This window comes from Alexandromys fortis, unplaced genomic scaffold, assembly GCF_014885135.2.
Source record: "Alexandromys fortis isolate MF-2015 unplaced genomic scaffold, M_Fortis_MF-2015_v1.1 scaffold_44, whole genome shotgun sequence".
NCBI lineage: Eukaryota > Metazoa > Chordata > Mammalia > Rodentia > Cricetidae > Alexandromys > Alexandromys fortis.
This window is the reverse complement of record NW_026067921.1, coordinates 7,830,226-7,852,438: the sequence shown is the minus strand read 5'-3', so window position 1 is coordinate 7,852,438 and position 22,213 is coordinate 7,830,226. Positions and strand designations below refer to the sequence as shown.

The window sequence follows — 22,213 nt, the reverse complement described above, 5'->3', positions numbered from 1 at the left end:
GTTCTCCTCTCTAACACAGAGCTAGCTGTCTGCAGTTATTGTGACAAGCAGTGTTCCTGTCACAGCCACCCCCAGCTTCTGTTTCCATGTGTGCATCCCCACTGACGCCGACGCTGGCTTTCTGGAGCCAATGCTCCAAACGGAGAAGGGATTTCAATATGATGCCTTTTGTGTAAAAAGAGTTGTCCTGACAGACTTATGGGGCCAACTTCTATGGAACTATGGGCTTATTTCTAGATGGTTCTGCTCTATTCTGTCGATACCCCATCATCAGGAAATATGACATTTGGTCTATGACATTACAGAAACAAGACTTGCCATCTCCAATATTACCACTCCTACTGTATTTTTTTTTTATACCACCATTTCTGAACAGACTCTTCTATAAACCAGATATACTGTCTGTACCTGGTACACAGGAGAGGATGGGTAAATGCTTACTTCAATGAATGGATGGAAGTTTAATAAAACAAGGGAATTAGAGCCAACTGGACAAAAGAGAGGAAACGAGAGGAACTAGTTATGCCCGGTTATCACAAACCAGGTATGGGTGGGGGAGGAGAGCACAGAAAAAGTCTGACTTCAAAGCTCCTTACCCTTGGACATGTCAACCAGGAAGGCTGGGGCTACAGTTTTTCTGAGGCAGTCTCACCCTGCCCCCAGGCCCCGAGGCCATTTGGTTCCAAATACACTAGGAATCAGCGTTAATTGCTTTTTTGAAATATCGTTTTTGTCGGCTTCATTTGGATGTGGTAATTTGCAAAGCAATCTCCAGCAGTTGACAGTCCCTCCATAGCTGTGTGGTATCCAGACATTTCCTGGGACTTCTGCCCACCTCCTATGCAGCTGGCACTGTCTGCCAAACCAGGATATGTGCTCAGCTGGGATTAACTTGGAACCAAGCAGTGGTTTGTTGTGTCTAAGATGTGTTTTAATGCTGCAAGGGTGAAGGGCAGTCCTACTTCATCCAAATACTAAAAGTGAAATTTAAAAATGAGGACCGAGGCTATGGCTTGGTTGGGTAGAAGTGCTGGCTGCTGGAGCATGAGGAACTGAATTCAATTCCAGTGGCCATGGAAAAAAGCTCAGAGTGGCACTGTGCTTTCAACACAAGCACTGAAAAGGTGGGGACAGGCAGGACCCTATGGGTTGCAGTGAGCTCCACGTCACTGAGAGAACCTGTCCAAAGACACGGAGTGAATGACCTGCGAGGTGGGCCTCTAGCAGTCATACACACAGACATGTGCACAGTCGTACAGGCTCACCCCCAGCCAGTTCAAAATCAGCAGGAGCTAGAAGATCGTGGTAGTCCTCAAAGGGTTGGTAAGAATAGCAGCTCTGGCAAGGTCAAGGTCAAGGTCATCAGGCTGGTGGCTGTGAGCCCAGGTCAGGAATCTACTTTATTCTTTGCTTGGTGCCCTCCAGGGCTATGCTTGTCGGGGCTGTGAGTTTCAGTTACTGGTTGTTTCTTTTTGAAGCCCTTTTCCTGTTGGCTAGAGACTTTCTCAGCCTCCTTCCCACATGCTTCAAGGTCACAGCCTAGACCAAAATGTTTACAGAGAAAGCTAGGCACTTAGAAAGAGGACTCTCTGCCAGCTCCTGCACTTTCAGTGCCAGGCCCCAAACAAACTCAGCAAACCAAGGAAGGGATAAAGTGGTCTCTGGAACCAGGAATTTCTAGCCTTGAATGCCAATGGGAGAGCAGATGCATTCTGCCCTATCTCCCCAGCAGCTGACACTACCGGGCCCGCAGCTGCTGCTGCTGCCACCTCCTGGGAGAAGACAGGCCTGAACTTCACACCTGAAGCCCACGACTTGGTTCACTACAGACTTGGCCAAAGGCACTGCTGGGCAAAGGACTGAAATACCTTTGACTTAAGAAACAAGTAACCCCAAACTAACTACCCACTTTACTCAACAACAACAAGAAAATCACATTTGTCTTTTTTGCATTTCTTTTGTCCTTTTTTTGACAGCATTTGGCTTAAAGACATGATTTAAGGGCTAGGGAGTACAGCTGTGGTAGAAAGGGCTTGTCTAGTATGCCCCTCCCCAGCACTGGAAAGAAAAATAAAGACTTCATAACTGTTAGATTTTTTTGTTTCTTTCTTTCTTGCGGGTGTGTGTGTGTGTGTGGTGGTTCAAGTCAGGTTCCTCCGTGAACAGCTCTGGCTGTCCTGGAACTCACACTGTAGACCAGGCTGGCCTTGAACACCTGTCCCGGCCTTCAGAGTGCTGGGATCACAGGCATGAGCCAACACAGCCTGGCATCATAATTGTTAGTCTTAGGAATATATCAGAGATTCCTCTTCTTAGCTCCGTGAATCCTGGAGCTATGGTGAGGATGCATACACAAGGGATTTTTTTACAACAGAGAGGGCACATAATAGGAGCTTGGTGCCTTTTTTGTTTGTTTGTTTGTTTTGTTTTTTTGTATTTGTTTTTCAAGACAGGGCTTCTCTGTAGCTGGAACTAGCTCTTGTAGACCAGGCTGGCCTCAAACTCACAGAGATCCACCTGCCTCTGCCTCCTGAGTACTGAGATTAAAGGAATGTGCCACCACTGACTGGCTGAGTTTGGTGATTCTTGATATCCAAGTATCTCAGTACACGCTGGGCTGTTGTGAGAGCTGAGATAGTAAAAGAAGCTCCTAGTATTCAAGAAATGTTCAGTGGGTGAGTTCATGGTTCCAGTCCCCTTGGGGACTTTCTTTAATAGCTTAGTTACTTTTACTGTTGCTGTGGTTAAAAACAAACAAAACCAACCAACTAAAGAACAACAACAAAACACAAAACCATAACAAAAGCAACACAAGGGAAAAGGGGTTTATTTTAGCTCATACCAAAAGGGTACAGTCCATCCGTGGCAGAGGAACTGAGGCAGCTGGATACACTAGACCCAGAGTCAGAAAGTAAAAGACGATGAATGTTGGCTCTCAGTTCACTTTATCTACTCTATCCACTTCAGAATTCCTACCCGGGGAATGGTCTCGCTTACAGTTGAAAAGGGTCTTCTGCAGCCAGAGAGATAGCTCATAAAAACACTTGTCGCTCTTGCAGAGAACCCAGATTCAGTTCCCAGAATCCATACAGTGGCTCATAATCATCTGTAATTCCTGTTCTGTAGGACCTGACTCCCTTATCCCCACAGCCTCATAACTATCTTATAAAGCAAAGTGCACGCATCTCAACATCAAAAACAAAAAAACAAAAACAAAAAACAAAAAACCAGTGGTTCTCAACCTTCCTAAAGCTGCAACCCTTTAATATAGTTTCTCATGTTGTAGTGACTCCAATCATAAAATTAATCCACTGCTACTTCATAATTGTAATTTTGCTACTATTATGAATTATGATGTAAATATCGGATATGCAGGATATCTGCTAGGTGACCCTATGAAAGAGTTGTTTGATCCCCCTCACAGGTTGAGAACTGCTGCCATAGCCAATAACAGTTGCGAGTCTTTTAACTGAGTTCCTATAAAATAAAAAACAAGTTACATACTTCTAATGTAAAATGGCACAGAGTAAACATTTCCATTCCAAAAAGGACAATTAGGGGCATAGGAATGATTGGATCAAAGTGAGACCAAAATCCAGGAGGGAAAACACCAAATCCCACATCTTTGTGTGTAGCATCTGAGGCTTGTAATAGAATCATCTGGGCTCCAAATGGCCCGGATGGCCCCGCTCCAGCTCTGCTGCCGGTGGCACGCATAGCCTCTCTCCTAGGCTGGCTCCACTTGCGCTGTCAGTTCTCCTTGGCAAACACCCCATGGTTCTTGCATCTCTAATGCCCCCTGGTCACCCCAGCAAGCTGGGTGTCACCTTTACAGCTTCACGCACTGGCCTTTCACGGCCTCCTTGTAGGGACTGTGACTCTGCCACACATTTCCTGGCCTTAGTGGCTCTCTGATACCCCAGGTCAGGACTCCATGACTGCTTCTAAGTTTTCGTTTTTAATGACTTCCATACCAGTGCCATGTGGATGATGCTGCCAGCTCGTGATGTAGCCATAGCCGTGTTCATATGCTTTCTGGGCTGACCTTGATGGAACACGCCCTTAGGTGATTGTGTCTGAGCAGAGAGCACTTATGTCTAGGCTCTCCTTTCAAACAAATTTCGACCCTCATGCTCTGGAGCCACTGATGGGCGGGATGTGGCTCTGGGTGTGCCTTTCCAGTCCCCCCAGTGCAGTGCAGGAGGTCTCTCTTCAGTGGTACTGTTCTACTTATAATTACAGTTTCCTTACCACTAGCCTGAATGCTCTCCTAACTTAAAGTTTCCTCTGCTAAACAATTAGTCTATTAGCTTTAAATTCAACTTCATTCAAGTTCTCAGGATAAAGACAAAACAAAGCTAGAGTCTTAGCCAAAATATCACACAAGTGGTCCTTAGCTCAATTCCTGGTGTAGTCTTTGTTTCCCTCTGATAACTCACGAGCTGGGTCTCCACTTTCTGTATTTTTTCCCACACTCTTGTATTTCAAAGCCCCTTTAAGCTCTGTTTCTAGCCTTCCAGGGCTTTTCTAGTCCCGAGTGCCAAACTCTTCGACCTTCCTCCCGTAAATCAATTCCAAAGGCTTAAGAGCCCTGTGGTCAGGTTTATCATAGCATTTACCCCATTCCTGATACCAATTTTCTATCTTAGTTTTTTTTCCCTGATGCTATGATAAAATAGCATACTGACAAAAGCAGCTCGGGAGAAAGGCTTATTCTATCTCATAGATCATAGGTACGGAAGACAGCATGATCCTGAGGTAGCTGCTCATACTGCATCCACAGGTAGAAAGCAGAGAACCAGGAATGTGAGCACTCCGCCTGCTCTATTCATTTTCTATAGCTTAGAATCCCCCTCCTAGGGAATAGTCTTCCCATATCAATCAATCTAATCAAAATAATTTCTCTCAGACATTCCTAGAAGCTAACCTTAGTCTAGATGATAGCTCACGGGTGCACCTGAAGGCTTGACTCCTCAGTGATGCTGAATCCGGCCAAGTGGGGACTGACGACCTTATGCCTATAATTCTATCTAGTTTTGAAGTTTGTGGAAACATAATTGTATATTGTCAAGAATAAATTCAAAAGGAACAAGAGACATGTTTCTCTCCCTTCCTTCCTTCCTTCCTTCCTTCCTTCCTTCCTTCCTTCCTTCCTTCCTTCCTTCCTTCCTTCCTTCCTTCCTTTCTTCCGTGACAGGGTTTCTCTGTAGCTTTGGAGTCTGTCCTGTAACTAGCTTTTGTAGACCAGGCTGGTCTCGAACTCACAGAGATCTGACTCCCGAGTGCTGGGATTAAAGGTGTGTGCCACCACCGCCTGACTGAGACATGTTTCTTGAGTATCTAGCATATGCCTATCATAGAGAATTTGAAGAATAATAACATAAATAGATAAGTATATATATATATATATATATGTCATGTATACATGACACACATTTCTCATGAAATGCAGAAGAAAAGTCAGGGGTTGGGTTCTAGATGCACATCTGCACACAGCTCAGTTGTATAAATGTCTTAGGTGCCACAGCAGCTAACATACTTCGGCATTAGTGTCCTCATATGTTGAATGCCACTGTAAAAGGGCATTTTTCATTTACATCAGAACTTGCTTAGAAGACAGCAAATTGAATAATTTGCCATGTGTCACCTGCTCTAATTATCAAAATCTGTTAGAGACCATGAACTCTGAGTGTCCTTGGTGAGCTAAAGCAAGAACCTCATGGGCCTCTCTGTCAAGATTGTTTTCCTTAACTAATGAATTAGTGTGTTGTAGGATATTTGTACACTGTGTGGAGATGTGTCATGGTGATTGGTTTAATAAAGAGCTGAATGGCCAATAACTAGGCAGAAAGAGGTTAGGTGGGACTTCTGGGGACAGAGAGGACTCTGGGAAAAGAGAGGACTCATTCACCAGACATGGAGGTGCAAGATGGAAGAGAGGTAACGCCACATGGCAAAATGTAGATTAATATAAATGGGGTAATTTAAATTATAAGAGCTAGTTGAGACAAGTCTAGGCTAAAGGCCAAGTTTTTATAATTAATAATTCTCCATGCAGTTATTCGGGAGCTGGCAGTACAGAGAAAGACTTGCTACACTTGGTCTTATTTTAATCGCCCATGTACAGCAATGAGTATATTCTGGTCTATTTCAAGTATGTTTTAATCTTTTGCTATGGTTTGAATATTATAACCCTTCTAACATTCATGTTGAAACGTAACCCCCAATTAAGAGATGGGACTTTTAGAAGATCAGTAAGTATAGAGGGTTTTACTTTCGAAAGTGGGATCAGTAGCTGGGTGATGGAGGCGCACACCTTTAATCCCAGCACAGGTGGATCTCCGTGAGTTTGAGGCCAGCCTGGCCTACTAGAGCTAGTTCTGGGACAGGCTCCAAAGCTACAGAGAAACCTTGTCTCAAAAAATAAAATAAAATGGGCTCAGTCCTCTTATAAAAGGGTGAAAAGGAAATAATAGGCTCCTTAGTTCTCCTCTTTCATTGTATGTCCTGCCAAAACACATCTCCCCTTGAGGACAGAAGCCATCTTAGGAGCAGAAGACAGCCCTCAGTAGACACTGAACCTGTTGGCCTTTTGATCTTGGACTGCCAGCCTCTGGAACTATGAGCAAAAAATTTCTCTCCTTTTTAAATTACCCTGTCTCAAGTATTTTGTCATGGAAGGTATAACTTACCAAGCATAACTGTGAAATCCTGTCCTGGACTATAAGCAAATGTGTTTTGATCTCAGCCAGGTGGGATGTTCCTTTGCGGGAAAACAGGTTCAGCCGTGTTTGTTTTGCTTTGCCTCTCTTGTGGCCTTTATTACTACTACTTGGCAACATTTGATATTTGAAAGTACTTCATAGTTTATTGAAATTATTCCCGATTATCAACTCATTTGGGAAGAATTGTGGTATGATCACCAGGATGGGCTTTTGACCCACAGAGGGTCTGCATGTTTCACTGAGCAGCTGGGTCTCCTGGAACAAAGCATTGCAGCAGTCACCAATCCATGCTTTGCCTGGACTTTGTTTGTTTTTCATGTCAGGGTTTTTCTATGTAACAGCTCTGGCTGCCCTGTAACTCAATTCATAGGTTGGCCTGAAATTCACAGAGATTGACCTGCCTCTGCCTCCTGAGTGCTAGTATTAAAGGCATGTATCACTACTGCCTGGTTCAAGCCAGCCTTTTATAGTGGTTGGCTCTTCCTCATTAATATAGATATCAGCTCAAATATTATCTTTTTGGGGACTCTGGCCAATCTAATAATTTCTCTGGATTATTCGCCTTTAAGTATTTAGCAGATACTAAAAATTATCCAGATGACTTATACGTGTTGGCCAAACACAGAGAATGCTAGTTTCATGACGTCGGGCCTTGTCTGGCTCCTCTGATCACCATGTAGGGTATCATAGCTTCCCCCAATAAGTCTTTCTTGCAGTGAGAGAGAAAGAGAGAGTGGTTGGCAAAATCCTAATACCATAATCAGCTGCCCCCAGGAAGAAGGATTTGAGAAACATTCTGCAGAGGCCTCTGGGGGCTAAGAAGACTGTGTGTTACCATAGCACTGCTGACCTCCAAAACCCGATGATCCTCGTGCTCCATGACGGTGTGACAGGCCCCATCTGTAAGATACAATGATATAGAGTAACTGTCTGGCTGCTGTCAATACCCAGGCCTTCCACGTGCATCTCTGCAAACAACCCCCACACCTAAACTCATGTCTCAGAAGGAGAAGGAGGTAAAGATGAACCCCTAGAAGTCTAGCTTCTAGGGATCCTCTGCAGAGTCTGCAATTTCTGGCATCTCCAATTTTCACATTTCTACAAGTTTTGTGTCAATACATCTGTTTGTATTTCTATTAGCATAGGGCTCCTTTAAATTTTCCATCATTTGTGAAATCTGTTATCCCCTAGTTCTTTATACTGTGCTTGGCAGACATAGCTAAGGGACACATATTTGCAGGGTTTTGACACTCTGTTTCCTTTGCCGTTTGCCTCTGATTGAAACTCTCTTTCAGCACCATTGATTCATTCTCCAGTAACACTTACTGAGCATCTACTATTCATGAGACTACAATACATGGAGACTACAGTTCATAGCTACCGCATCTATGGCTCCTACCGCAATGGGAGTTATCTTCGACAGGACAGAGAAATACAAAAGAAACAGAAGCATATTGTGATGATTGGTAAGCTAAGGAGGGGGAACTCAGGATGTTAAGGGAAATGTAGAAAATGTCAAGTAATCTTAAAATAGGTGATGAGGAAAGATTTTTCCAAGATCAAATGATCTGAAGAGCAAGCAGAGTCATCCAGATAAAATATAAGGGATGGGGAGGCCAGGAATAGACTGCGTCTTGGAGATGGACAGGATGCCTGCCATGCAAGCAGCAATTTGGAATGCTTGACTAGTATGACCGTAATAGAGTGCAGAGGAGGGGGGTGAAGGAGAGCAGAAAAAGAGAGAGCCTGAGCACGTGCTGGAGGCATAATGAAGGGCCCTTTGTTAAGCCCTTTACAGCAGAAGGGGATTACAAAGTCACAGAAGAGCTGGGCATGGCAATCTCAGTCCTCAAGAGAAGCAGAGGCAAGAGGTCCTCTGCAGAGTCAAACCCGGTCAGGTCGAGGTAGTCAGATTCTGCTGTGAAAGCAACAATTGTAACAACAACTTCCACTTCATGCCCCTCCCCACCCCCAAGTTACGGGAAAGTTTAACACTTAAGAAGAATTGGTTTAAAGCTGCCTGAGGGTGGGGGGAGGTGGGGAAAGGAAGCCCAGGGGGCTTCAAAGCTTATGAAGAACAAGGAGCAGCCAAGTCAAGCTGGAAGCTGGAGAGGTGGCCCTCCCTAGGGAAGAGCACACCAATTGGTTGTCCAGTGAGAAATGGTCAGCCCTGAGGACATAATATATACAGGTAAGATTATATAGATTCAACAGGCTATAGTTAGGAATAAATATTTATATACAAGTACGTACATGCATGTAATAACAAGTAATGAAAAGAGAGGCCATGGATTTGAAGGCCAGCAAATGGTTCAATGGGAGGAAAGGGAAGGGAGAAATGTAATTAAATTACAATATTGATAAAAAAGAATTGGTTTAGACCTGTTTTTTCACAAAGTTTGATCAGGAACTATACAATTCAAAGCCTGGAAAAATAAGAAAGGACTTATTAAGATTGAGGTAAGGAAAGGCATTAGCAAACTGGGGCCTCAAAATAACAGGAGTGAATCCCTATCTCTCCCCCTTTTAGAGACAACCTTTCCCATCATGATAATCTCTTTGTAGCTGATTCCCTCGATCCCAGGCAGTTCTCTAACTAATACCTCCGGGACTGTACCCTTTCCCAACAAAGTCTCACCCTTAAAGCACAGGAATCTTAAAGACTGATTATACTTGGGGCCTAGCTGACATTTCTAATGCTTTCCTAGTAAAGACCACTACAGAAATTGTAAGCATTGCAGCTCAGAGGGAAAGGGATCCTGGCAGTCAGGATCCCAAGGAATACTATGTGTTACAGCTCAGATGGAAGAGTATTCTGGAAATTAGGGGCCCAGGAATACTGAGTGTTACAGCTCAGATGGAAAAGTATTCTGGCAATCGGGAACCAAGGAATACCACAGTAAACACAGCAGTTTGCAGTCCTGTTTTAGGGAAAGGTTTCCCCAAAGTAACAGCTCTGCTTGGACAGGAGAGGGCTTCCCCAGTGAAAGTTCAGCTCTGGTGCCCCCCAACGGTAACAACTCTGCTAGGCTAGGGGAAGGTGTGAAAAGTCTTCACCCAAACCTAATTGAAGAGCTTAATTGGGAGGAAAGAATCCAGGAGGATGGCTGCCTCTGCCAGGGTGGGAAAAGGGCAGCAGCAAACTGAACAGGTGCAGGGCTTATACAGGGCTTCTTAGGGGCAGAGGACTTCCAGGGAGAAGAGTCTCAGGATGGGAAATGGTCAGATTTCAGTCCCTTGAGCTCAGATTGATTAAGATGGCTGCTCAGGGATTTGTTGGTTTTCTGCTCAGTGATTGGTTCATTTCCCTGCGCAGGGATTGATTGGATGATTTTCATCTTAGTTATTCAGAGGCAGATTTGGCTCTGGTTTCAGGGTCAAAGTATATTTCTTACTCTGGCTTTTTTTTTTTTTTAAACTTCTGGCTCTAATTTCAAGGTCAGGGCATATTTCTTTCACTGGCTCTGATTCTAGGGTCTAAGTGGGTTTCTTTGGCTCTGTTTTCAGAGTCAGGGTGCATTTCTTAAGGGACAAATAAAGCTTACCTGAAGATCAGAGTGCAGACCTAAATTACTAGTTGGCCAAAGAGGCAGACACATCTTTAATCCCAGCACGTGGGAGACAGAGGCAGCTGGATCTCTGTGAGTTCAAGGCCCAGCCTGGGCTGCACAAAATTGATCCAGTCTAAAAGAGAAAGAGTGGGGCGGTGGTGGTTCATACCTTTAATCCCAGTACTTGGGGGGGGGGGGGCGGGTGTCCACATGCCTTTAATCCCAGCACTAGAGAGGTGGAGACAAGAAGGGATATGGCTGGGCAGAGAGAGGATTATAAGGCGTGGGGGAGACAGGAGCTCAGAGCAGTCTGAGGATTCACAGAGACGGATGCAGTCTGAGGGTTAGTAGAGACAGGATCACCCATTCGGTCTGAACATTGGTAGAGGTAAGAACTCTCTAGTGGCTGACTGCTCTGCTTCTCCGATCTTCAGCATTAACTCTAGGTTTTTATTATTAATACTGATTAGAATTCACGCTCCAGATGGGAGCATTATCTATCTTTGCCACATATTCAGACCAGGTGTTCCTTTTGTGATAAGAAGCTGGGATGATGCCCTTCTGGCTTTCTGAACAGGGTGTGTATTGGGGGGAAGCCGGGGCGGCAGTGTTCATACTATTGCTTCTGAAGAGGACACGGGCTTTTCTCAAGCATTTCTCTCTTAAATGTTTGGGCTAAATTTATGTTAAAATCAAAAGCAAGCAGACCTACCAACTGAGACAACTGATGATGCACAGCTTTCCAACTCTAAGAACGTTTTCCTGGTTTGTGGTTTAATGTCGTTTCTGGAAAAACAAAAAACGACGCCACAAGAATGTTATTAGTAGGAGAGGGCTCACAAGAAATGTTTACAATGTAGACATTACATTAGAGACTGTAAGCAGAACGCACTAGCTTTTCCTTTTCTTGCCTCCATCTGACCCTGGAACACGGTGACAAGGACATTTTTTTTTTTAACCTCAGGACAAGTCCAGAGACAAAGACGATACATTATTATTGCACTTCAATTCTCTTCACCACTGTTTCCTTAAAGGATTTATAATCAGGCTAGGGCAGTGGTTTCCAAAGTAGGAAAGGTATTCTCTTTCCAAAGCAGATCTCATTTTCCCTTCCTGTTCTATAACTAAGATTTTTTCCCCCCCAAAAAAATGTTCTTGTCTTTGTCTTTACCTGCGGCTTGTAAGAAAAGTCCTCATTGCCACTCCTCTTCCAGCCTCGCGGGAAAGCTTTCTCGGGAGGGTCAGCTAGGAAAGGACAGCGTGGGAAACCGGAGGAAGCAGCCGCCAACCAGCCAGTCCCCGCCCAGCGCGTTTGGGTTCGCGGTGCGGCCCCTTTAAGAGCAGGCCACGTCCCCGCCCTCCTCCTGGCGGGGCCGGCGGTCGGCGGCGGCCGCTACGGTGCTGACAAGATGGCGGCTGGCGGGGCTGTTGCTGCGGCGCCCGAGTGCCGGCTTCTGCCCTACGCGCTGCACAAGTGGAGCTCCTTCTCCTCCACCTACCTTCCCGAGTAAGTGCGGGGCCCCGCGCTCGAGCTGTCGGCGCTGCTCGGCGGGAGCGCGGTCGGGCCGAGCGTGCGGTGGAGGGCAGCGGAGCCCAGAGGCCCAGGCGGGGCCTGTGAGGGGGACGCGCGGCCTCCGGAGCGGAGCGTCTCGGCGCGGCGGCCGAGAGCTCCGGCCTGGCGGGCCGAGGCTGGGGTGAGGGCCCGGAGAGCGAGCTCGGGGCGGCGGCGAGGGAGTTGAGATGGAGCGGGGCTCGGGGTCCAGCGGGCGTGCGGGCGTGCGAGCCGCCCCCGCCGTCAGAGGTGGCCGGGGCGTCGGGGGCCGGGCCCTTCCAGGGCGCCTCGGCCCGTGCAGCCGCAGAGTTCCCGAGCCCGCATTAAAAGTGCTTAGCTCTGCCCGGGCGGTGGGAGAAGTTAGGGAGTCCATCTGCATCCTGGCAGGAACTTGGAGGGCTGGCAGAGGGGTGTCTTTGCTGTGGGGGCTGGAAGTTCGGGGGAAGCTAGAGAAGGAGGGCAGGCAGGTCTGGGGGCGTGCGGCTCGCCTTGGGGAACTACCCGCTCAGCAGAAAGGGCTTCACGAGCAAAACAGGGAACCGATGTATTTTTCTGTTGCTATACAAATAAAATGACTGCATCTCGGGAGTGCACTGAACAATGACCCCCTCCCCCATTTATATTTTTACAATCCCTCACGTTTGTCCAGAGGTAGCGTCTCAGGCAGAACTCTCAAAGCCAAGCTGCCAGTAGAAGAATCTTCCTAGACTGCCAACCTGCCCTCCTACTCACCAGGTCAAGGGTTGCCAATGAGACATTGTAGCCGTGGCCCAGCGCAGGCTGCTGACCTGTGGTCTCATCTGGCCGGTTGTGGCCTGGTGATGCCTGCTACATGGCCACATCCCCGATTGATGCTGGAACCCAGCTTTTAATTTGAGGGTGAGCTAGATCAACACTAACCTTCAGTTGAAGTTGCCATGTGGTCGTAGGTACCAGAACCCCTGTTTTGGTTTGCTTTTTGTTTTGGCTAAGTCTTCTTTGACTCCGAAGCTACTTCACATTTTTCTGGGTCTAGGTTAAAGAGTTGGTGGCATTCCACTACCTCGAATGGCGTTTTTCTTTTTCTGATCTTGAGGGAGACTACTTACAGATTGGTTGGCTGCCCTTCCTTTAAACTTCTGGTGTAGGCACGAGCCTTGGAAATCCCAAATCCCATTTGAGTTACCTTTCTTTAGAGTTGGTCTGGTGGGATAGTGACTTTAATCAGATGCTGATTTGGAGTGGACGGAACCTGCTCTTGCAGTTAAAATGTAACTGGGAGAAATCCATCGCTATAGGTTTCTTAAGGCCATTGGGAAAATAGTATGCAATACATATATAACTTGTACTCTCGTTTAGTGTATCTTGTTTAATCTCAGTGACATTTTAAAAATGTAGTATAGTTTCTTATTTTAAAGCACCGTAGAGTTTAGTAATATGAAAACTTTCCCTTGAAGGAGAGTGGTTTAGTGTTAGGCGGCTTGAGATTGAGAATTTTGTCAGGCTAGTTGGTGTGTGCCTACTTTAATTATAAAATTATTGGTTCTGAATTTATGTTAGTAAGCATGACTGTTCTAACTTTGTATGATGGGAAGTTTAAGAAAGGAATTGACTTTTTTTGAGATGGGTTCTGAATGACCTCCAATGGGGTGAGACAGTAAAAGGTATTATGTGATGTCTTAAGCAGGTGCGATTTTTTTTTTTAAAGTGTAGCCAACCATTTGTTGAAATTGTTCACAAAACAGCAAATAATTTATTGACAGAAATCTAGGCATTTTGGGGGTCGTGAGATCTTATGTCTTTCATATGCCAGTCTGTATTATGAATACTTCAAGTGTTTAAACTCATTTAATCCTTAACAGTTTTTTAAAGACTCTCAAAAAGCTGAGCCGTGTAGGAGATGCTTGTAATGCAAGCTCTTAGGAAGCAGAAGCAGGAGAATCAGAAGTTTACCGTCATCCTCAGTTACATAGTAAAGTTAAGGTCAACCTGGGCTGTCTGTGTTTGAGACCTGTGTTGTCCCTCTCTGCCCCCCCAGATCTCCATTTTCCAGAATTGGAAACAGACTTGGAAAGGCCATTCACCTACGTGAGGCTAGACCCTAACCACTGCTTCTTTACTGCTTTTATACAGATGTTTGTATGAGGAATCATAGAATTCTTCAAGTAAAGGCATTTGTATTTTAGTTAGTTGTTTAAAGACATGTAAAGGTCTAGAGAGTGTTTTCTGTACAAGCTTGAGGACCCAAGTTCAAATCATAGCATGGACAGATTCGTATGGCAAGTCTGTCACCCTATTTATTGCTCTTGGTAGGGTAGAGACTGGAAGAACCTTGAGGTTGAGTCCCAACCTACTTCTAGTTTTAGGTTCAGTGAGAGACTCTGACTTTAAGGAACAGGTGGAGTGTGATAGGGTAGGGTACTTTATGTCCTCCTGGCCTCTCTGGCACACACACATTTCTGTGCATATATACCACGTGCATAGGACTGCCCCACCCCCCACACCATGAAGTCACGGAAGAATTCCAATCTCAGGTTTCTTTCTAGAAAGCCATTTCTCCTTTAACTCTTAAGGTTGATTTGAACCTTAAAATGTTAAAACAAGTCTAGTTAAAGATAGCACTTTTTCTTTTAAAAACTTGGAAACTTAATATTGGCCTTTTATTTTCCAGTGTGTTTAATTTGCTTGTATTTTACCTGTTTCTAAAATTTATACCTAATTTGAGAACTAAAGGAGGTACATGTAAGTGATCATTGGTAGAATTGAACATACTACATGTAAAAACATTTTATAGTGATCCCTATTCTTATATGTTTATTGTTGTAGGTTGTGATAATGTTGGCTATAGTTACTCACTGTCCCTGAGATGCTTTTTTTTTCATATAGTTTTGTTTAATCTTAAGCACAAACCTGCAACGAGTTTCCTGTGTTTTGCAGATGACAAAGCTGAGACAGTATGTAAGATACTTGCCCACACCATACAGCTTTCCAGAGGCTTGGCAAGCTCTTCTTCAAGCCCACTATTCACTGGCTCTACCAATAACAAGCAGTTACTGTCTTCCGTTCTCTCCCAAGCAGTTAGATGAGTTCCTAGACTTAATCTCCGCCCAAACACCAAGATGAATGTGATACATGTGTTACAGCTAGGGAACCTGAGAACAGAGGTTACCCTGCTCAGCTCTGAGGAGGACTCTTGTCCTGGGCTCTCTTGACTTTCCTAACAAGTTCTTTTAGCTGCTTCAGTATGCAATGTAATTGTTCTGTGCCTGCAGACAAAATTTGCTCCTAAGTTAGAACAGCGAGGGGTATTTTATATTGGTATTTATGGTTTTGCTATGAAAACTGAGTCTTTAAAGCTGACTTTACATCTTTGATAATTCCATTGATGGGGAATAATTCTCAATTTTATTTTATTTGAATGAATTAAATAATTTTAATAGTAACATTTGGTTAGGATAGACGAATTTATTTCAGCTCAACTAATTAAAAATTTTCACATTTAAAAATAAGTAGGTGTTTTGTTCTCATTGCAGAAATGGAAAAGGTTTGTAGTTAGAATAGTTTTTAAATATCCACAGAAACAAATGTAAATTACCCTAATCCCCTCCCCCCATGTAAAGATTCCTGCTCATCCTTCAGATACATGATTCCAGGTCTGTCATGCCTACTTATCTTTTCAGCTTAGTATTTAATGTCCTTTTTTTTGCTCTTTAGTATACTTAAGTAAGTATAGCTGAATATTTCTAATTGAAAACCCATTAACTCTGAAATCTGAAACTTTTGAGCATCTATATTTTGGATTTTAGAGCATATGGATTTGGGGACAATTTGGATTTTTAATTTCTGTATTAGAGATTCTTAGTCATCAAAGTCCAAAATTTAAAGAACTCCAAAATCAGAGAGAGATATTCTGTTCCAGTCATTTTGGTTAAGGGATGCTCATTTTATATAATAGACATTTTCCTATGAGATTGAATATTCTTTTTTTCACTTGCATGGATACATTTATATTCTAGACAATGATATTTAATTGGTTTCCTATTATTGGGGCATTTAACCTTTTTTTACTTTTATTTTTGCTTTTGCTATTCTTTGGTCACTATGAATAGTGAGATTTTTTGTCTGATAAATTTTTTAAAGATAGAGCCTTATGTAGCTTAGTCAGTCTTTCAGCTTGCTTTCTAGCTGAGCTTGTTTCATACCCCAGCCAACCTTGAACTTGCTGTGTAACTGTTTGTCTTTGAACCTCCTGCCTTTTACTCCCAGTTGCTAGGCTTACAAGATGCACCACCACACCTGGCACTGATGGGGCAGAAAAAAAGGAAACTCCTTAGTTCGGAGTTCCTAGGTGTTGAACAGCTGGATTAAAGGCACTTTAAGCAAGACTATTTGCTGATCTCTGTAGACTGTTGAATTCTGGGTACCTGGGCTAGGTCATAAACATTCTTGGCAATTTAGAATCACATTGTTTCTGTTTTTAATTTTGTTTGTTTTTTTATTTTGTTTTGAGGCAGGGTCTCACTATGTAGCTCTGGCTGTTGTGGAACTCACTATGTAGACCAAGCTGGCCTCCAACCCATAGAGATCCTCCTGCCTCTTCCTCCCTAGTGTTAGTACTAAAGGTGAGCATCAACATGTCCAGCTTCATTTGTTTTCTGAAACAAGGTCTCACTCTCTAACCCAGGCTGGCATAGAATTTACTATATAATCCAGGCTGACCTTCAATTTGAGCCAACATTCTTGCCTTAGCCTTTAAACTCGAACACTTGGGAAGCAGGGGCAGGTAGATCTCAGTAAGTCTGAAGCCAGCTAGTATACATAATGACATCCTGTCTATGAAAAAAAATGTAGAGAAACAAATGGCTCTAATATTTGCATTAACTTTTTGGGCATGATACAGGAAGTTCTTGATGTTTCATATGCAGGTAATATGTATTTCAATGCTTTATAACGATTCAATTCTGCTACATTTTGGTCACTCAGGAATTACCTTTAGAAATGAGAGATTTCCTGATTTTACTTAAGTCACATTTTTATTTATGGCTTGTGTGTGTGCATGTGCACATGTGTGTCACAATGTGCTTGTGACAATCAGGACAATTTGGGAGTTAGTTCTTTCCGTCTTATGTGGGTCTTGGGATTAAATGCAGGTCATAGATTCACTGGCTTTTACTGCTGAGCTATCCTGATGGTTTAGAAATGAGAGATTTATAGAATGTTTCAAAAAAATGACCAGTTAAGATCTCTGATTATTGCTTATTTATAATACTAGCTATTAAAGTCTGTGAAAAATTATTTTAGAGAAGAAAATTTATAGAATGATTGATCCCTATAGGCTGAATATAGACTATTGATATATTGTCTGAATTACCTTTGAGGGCATACCCCGTGGATCTTGAGATGGTCAGGCTTGTTGGCAAGCACCTTGACCTGCTGAGCACTCTACCCTCACACCTTCACAGTCTTTTTGGAGACAGGGTCTGTCTTATTAGGCTAGGCTAGTGAACTGCTGGGGTGGATCTACCTCTCTGCCTCTCAGCGCTGCCACCTCTGCTTTCCATGCGTGTGCATGTGTGGGGATCTGAACTGCAGAGCTTCCTCACGCTGTGTAGTAACAGTTTGCCAGTGAGCCGTCTCCCCATTTTTTAATGTGGTAGGTGTTTTCTGTTTCTTTTTGTTTTGTTTTGCCATTTATTTATGCTTTCTTTATTTGAATGTTTTAGAGTTTTTATAAGTTTTCTTTTGTCAGTTTTATTGTTATTTTCTTTTTAATGGTATTATAAATAGAATTATTTTCTTTTAAAAAATTGATTAGGGGCTGGAGGGATGGCTCAGTGGTTAAAACCACTCATTGTTCTTCCAGAGGACCCAAGTTCAATCCCCAATACCCACGTATAGCTCATAACCACCTGTATACTACATCTTCTTCTGGCCCCTGTGGTCACTTACTCTCAGATAACATGCATACAAACATATACAAACATATATACACATAATGAAAAAAATTAAAAATTTTTTAATGAAATTCTTTGGCAATTTCACATATGCATATGATATTTTTGTTTTTTCTTATCACCCTTCTCCAACAAATCCCTTTCCCACACTTATATCTTTCTTTGGTATTGCATTGTAGCCCACGAATGTAATAGTTTTTGTTTTGCCTTTAACATTGGCATTCTTTGGGAAAGCAGTTTTCTCATCAGCAGACTTTAGGATAATACTTCTCAGAAAGATCATTTGTTTATAAGCACCATGACTTATAAAAATCCTTCAAATAAAAATAATGGTTGTTTATATATGCATATGTATATATATTCATATACATGTGTATATGTGTTACAGTTTATTTAAATAGTCTTTTGCTTATGATAAAATAAATGTTACCCACTAAGAATTATCCATCTTTTAAGATATACAGAAGGAAAGTCACTTTTATCTTCATATGGAATTGATTTGAATGACCTGAAATCTGCCCCTATAAAGTTGCCAAGTAGCAACTAAGTGAGATGCCCTAGCCTAATATACTTTGAATGACAGGTAATGAGAACTGGAAAATGAGGCTATTAGTTCTAATATATATGTTGAAGACTAGGATTTTCTGTTTGTATGGATTAGCAGCCCCTTAAGTTTAATTTTTTTTAACCATTTAACCATAACATTATCCAGATTTTACTTTCGTTTATCCTTTGGCTAGAATTTTGTCTTTTCATTTTCTGTTCCCCCTAATGGGTTATGTTTACATTGACCAGGCTGGTCTCTCTTCAACACCTGTGTTCAAGCAAGTTCCCTGCCTCAGTGTCCTATTTGTGCCACTATGCCTGGTTTTCTTGTTTAAAATTGAATTTACTTTTTAATATTTCGTTTTCTGTCTGTCTTGTCGTATCTTCTTTTTTTCTTTTTGGAGACAAGGTCTCACTATTTTAGCTTTGGCTGGCTGACCTGGAATGCATTATGTAGACCAGGCTGGCCTTGAACTCAAATCCACCTCCTCTGGCTCCTGAGTGCTGGATTAAAGGTGCATCACCACACCAGGCTCTGTAGCTATCTTTTTTACGTTGAATTGTTAGCTTTGCTAAGAACATACTCTGAATAACCTCATACCTTTGCTGAGACTAGTTTTATGGCTCAGTATTTTGATAAATTTATATACTCTTGAAAAGACTTTATTCTGTTACAGACTGTCTTTCTTGTATGTTTCAAAAGTCAAATTTGTGGATTTTATTGTTCAACTATTCTGTAATCTATTGTGTTTTTTTAAATTAAGTTTTATTATTTTGTGTGTTTGTATGATGCGTGTGCCATGGCCTGCAGGGAGGTCAGAGGACGACTGTGGAGTCTATTTCCTCCTTGACCTTTACCTAGGTTTCTGACCTCAATCTTGGGTCACTAGGCAGGAGCTATAGATGACTTTAAATGTTAGCTGTTTTGCCGCCTTGCTTTTTTTTTCTTTTTCCCCTTAGAGCATAGGTGATTGAACCCAGGCCCTTTGTGTGCTAGGTACATACTCTTTCATTAAACTGCATTCCAGCTTTACTGATTTTTAATTTTTTCTCCTTTTCATTACCTCAGGGTGATTCTGTGATTATGAATTTGCATTTTTCCTTTTATTTCTTCAAGTACTGTATGTTTTGAAGTCATGTGACTAGATGCATACAAACTTATAGCTTTATCTCTCTAGCAAATTGGGCCTTTGAATGGGTATAACATGTCCCTTTTAATCTCTAATAATACTTTGTGCTTCCTGCTTTTGAAATCTACTTAGTGTGGTTTCATCTGCATTATTTGGGTTGCTGTTTGTTGGGTGTAAGCTTTACTTAGGTTTTCCTTGGTGATGCTGGTGATTGGAACCCAAGACTTCATGCGTGCTAGATAGCTACTTGTCCAGCCCTCCTCTTACTGTGCATGTTTTGTGTTTTCATATTTGAGGTCTATTTCTTTTTAACAACACACAGATTTTTCAAAATTAAGATTGTTCATCATTTATTTAGAAAGAGAATTTAAATGAATGAGAGAGTGTGGGTGTATTTATTTGTGTACACATACCATGGCATATATGTGGACATCAGAGGACAAATTTCAGGAGTTGGTTCTTTTCATCCACTGTGTAGATTCACGAATTAAAATCAAGTCATCGGTCTTGGTGGCAAGTACCTTTACCACCGAGCCATCTTACTGTCCCAAGATTTGAGTATTTTATCTTACTATTAAATTAGAGCTAGCTCAAATTTCTCTTTCCTCCTGCATATTGAAAAGATTATGTTGCAGGCCTCTTTCTGTGATTGCAGGCCTGTGTGCTCATCTTAGCATTGTCTAAGCATCTGCTTACTAACAATTACTTAGTTGTGTTTTGCTTTTGGTTTTGTTGATCTATAAATCTTTTTTGAGACTTGTTTTTTGTAAGGTCTAGAATTGAAATTTAATCTTTTTTATAAATATGTGTTATTTTTCCATTCCTGTAACATGATTTCATGTTAATTGTACTTTTAATTTAAACATTTGTGGCAACTATGTTAAGTCATGTTTAGAGGGGAGACAATTGGGTTTAGTGTCAGTCTTTTGGCTTATGACTATTAGTATTTAATACTTTAAGAATATCCTTACATTCCTTTACTGTGACTAGTATATCTTATTAAGGTTGTGACTGTGGTGGTGAGAATGGCCCTCCAAGGCTCACATAGTTGAATGTTTGGTTCCCAGTTGGTGAACTGTTTAGGAATGATTAGGAGGTGTGTCTTTGTTGGAGGAAGTGTGTCACTGGAGCTTCCATGGCAGGCCTCTCTCTCTGCCTCCCTCCCTCCAACTTTACTGCTCCAGCGCCATGCTTGCATACCCACTGCCATGCTCCTTGTTAATGATGGTCTTGGACTCATCCTCTGAAACTATAAGTCATCCCCCAGTTAAATACTTTCCTTTATAAGTTGTTGCAGTGGTATTTTATTTATATTTTAACAAATAAAGCTTGCCTGAAGATCAGAGTGCAGAGCTATAGGTGGTGGTACACACCTTTAATCCCAGTAGTCCAGAGACAAAGGGATCTCTGTTAGTTCAAGGCCACCCTGGGCTACACAAGACCAAATCTGCCTGAAAGAGAAACAGAGCTCAGACAAAGGTGATCCCTGCACTCCAGATACCACGCCTTTAATCCCAGCTCTAGGGAAGTGGAGAGAGAAGTGATGGGGCTGGGTAGATGAGGCAGGAGGAGAGAAGAGCTCAGCGTGGTCTGAGGTTTGTTGGAGACAGAGGCAGCCTGAGGATAGGATCATCCTTTCGGGCTGAGTATTGGTAGAGGTGAGAGCTCTCTATGGCTGGCTGCTTTGCTTTTCTGATCTCTCAGCTCTCACCCCCGAGTACTACAAGTTGCCTTGGTTATGGTGTCTCTTCACAGCAATAGAAGAGTAACAAATATAGGCACTTAGTATTATCACCTTGCGTTTGTTGTAAAAGAAATGGACTACTGAATATTTTTAACACCTTTAGGTGTGATACCCTTACTTTTCATTGTCCACTTCCCCCATTTGCCATTTTCATTTAGGTAACTTTCATTAGAAGAATCAAAAGACTTAACTCCTATTCTTCAAATGTCACTTAAAATGCTTTTTTTTACTAGGACATTGTCTACCCCCCTCTTCTCTATAATTCTGGTAGCTGTCCCCCACCTTTATGGTTGAGTACTTGAGCCTATTTGATAGATCATGTATTATATTTTTCAGCCATGTACTTATTTGTCTGGTTACTTGCTTAATAGTTATCCCCTTCAACTGGACCGTGAGCTTCATAGGGAGTAAGGTATGCTCCCCCACCATTGTATCTAAGCATAATGTTTATTAGTATTCGAATAGATGAGTGAATTAAGACATTTTTAATTACATTTTTCTTTCTAAGGGTAATTTTGGTTTGGCACTGGAACATCATGTTGACATGTTCAAAACAGAAAATAATTTATTTTAAATGTCTTAAATGGTTTTCAGCAAAGTCTGAGAGTATCTTAAATGAAATGGTCAAGAATTTAATTGGAAATGCCGGGCGATGGTGGCGCACGCCTTTAATCCCAGCACTCGGGAGGCAGAGGCAGGCGGATCTCTGTGAGTTCGAGACCAGCCTGGTCTACAGAGCTAGTGCCAGGACAGGCTCCAAAGCCACAGAGAAACCCTGTCTCGAAAAAAAAAAAAAAAGAATTTAATTGGAAGAACTTGGAATGAAGTGTTTCTTATCTGTGTCTTTGAGACTTTTATTATGAAGTTACTAAAATTTTTAAAGACAATATTTCTAATAAGAACTTAAAATTTTAGTTCAGTTTAATGCAAAATTTGATTTGCCTAATAATAGTTTCAAGGATACTACCAATGTTTTGATTGATTTTAGGATATGGTTTCTTCTAGTTTCTTGATTATAAGTATTTTTAGTTT

At 42.4% G+C, this 22,213-nt stretch overlaps 1 protein-coding gene across 1 annotated transcript in view; it reads left to right on the top strand.

Moving 5' to 3' along the window:
- The first annotated feature begins 11,530 nt into the window (after positions 1-11,530).
- Positions 11,531-22,213, top strand: part of LOC126501215 (muskelin-like) — a 48,515-nt gene continuing 37,832 nt past the window's right edge. The window contains exon 1 of the mRNA XM_050141764.1: positions 11,531-11,783. Within this exon, the coding sequence (XP_049997721.1) occupies positions 11,686-11,783 (98 nt within the window). The 5' untranslated portion in view covers positions 11,531-11,685. The remainder of the gene's footprint in view (positions 11,784-22,213) is intronic.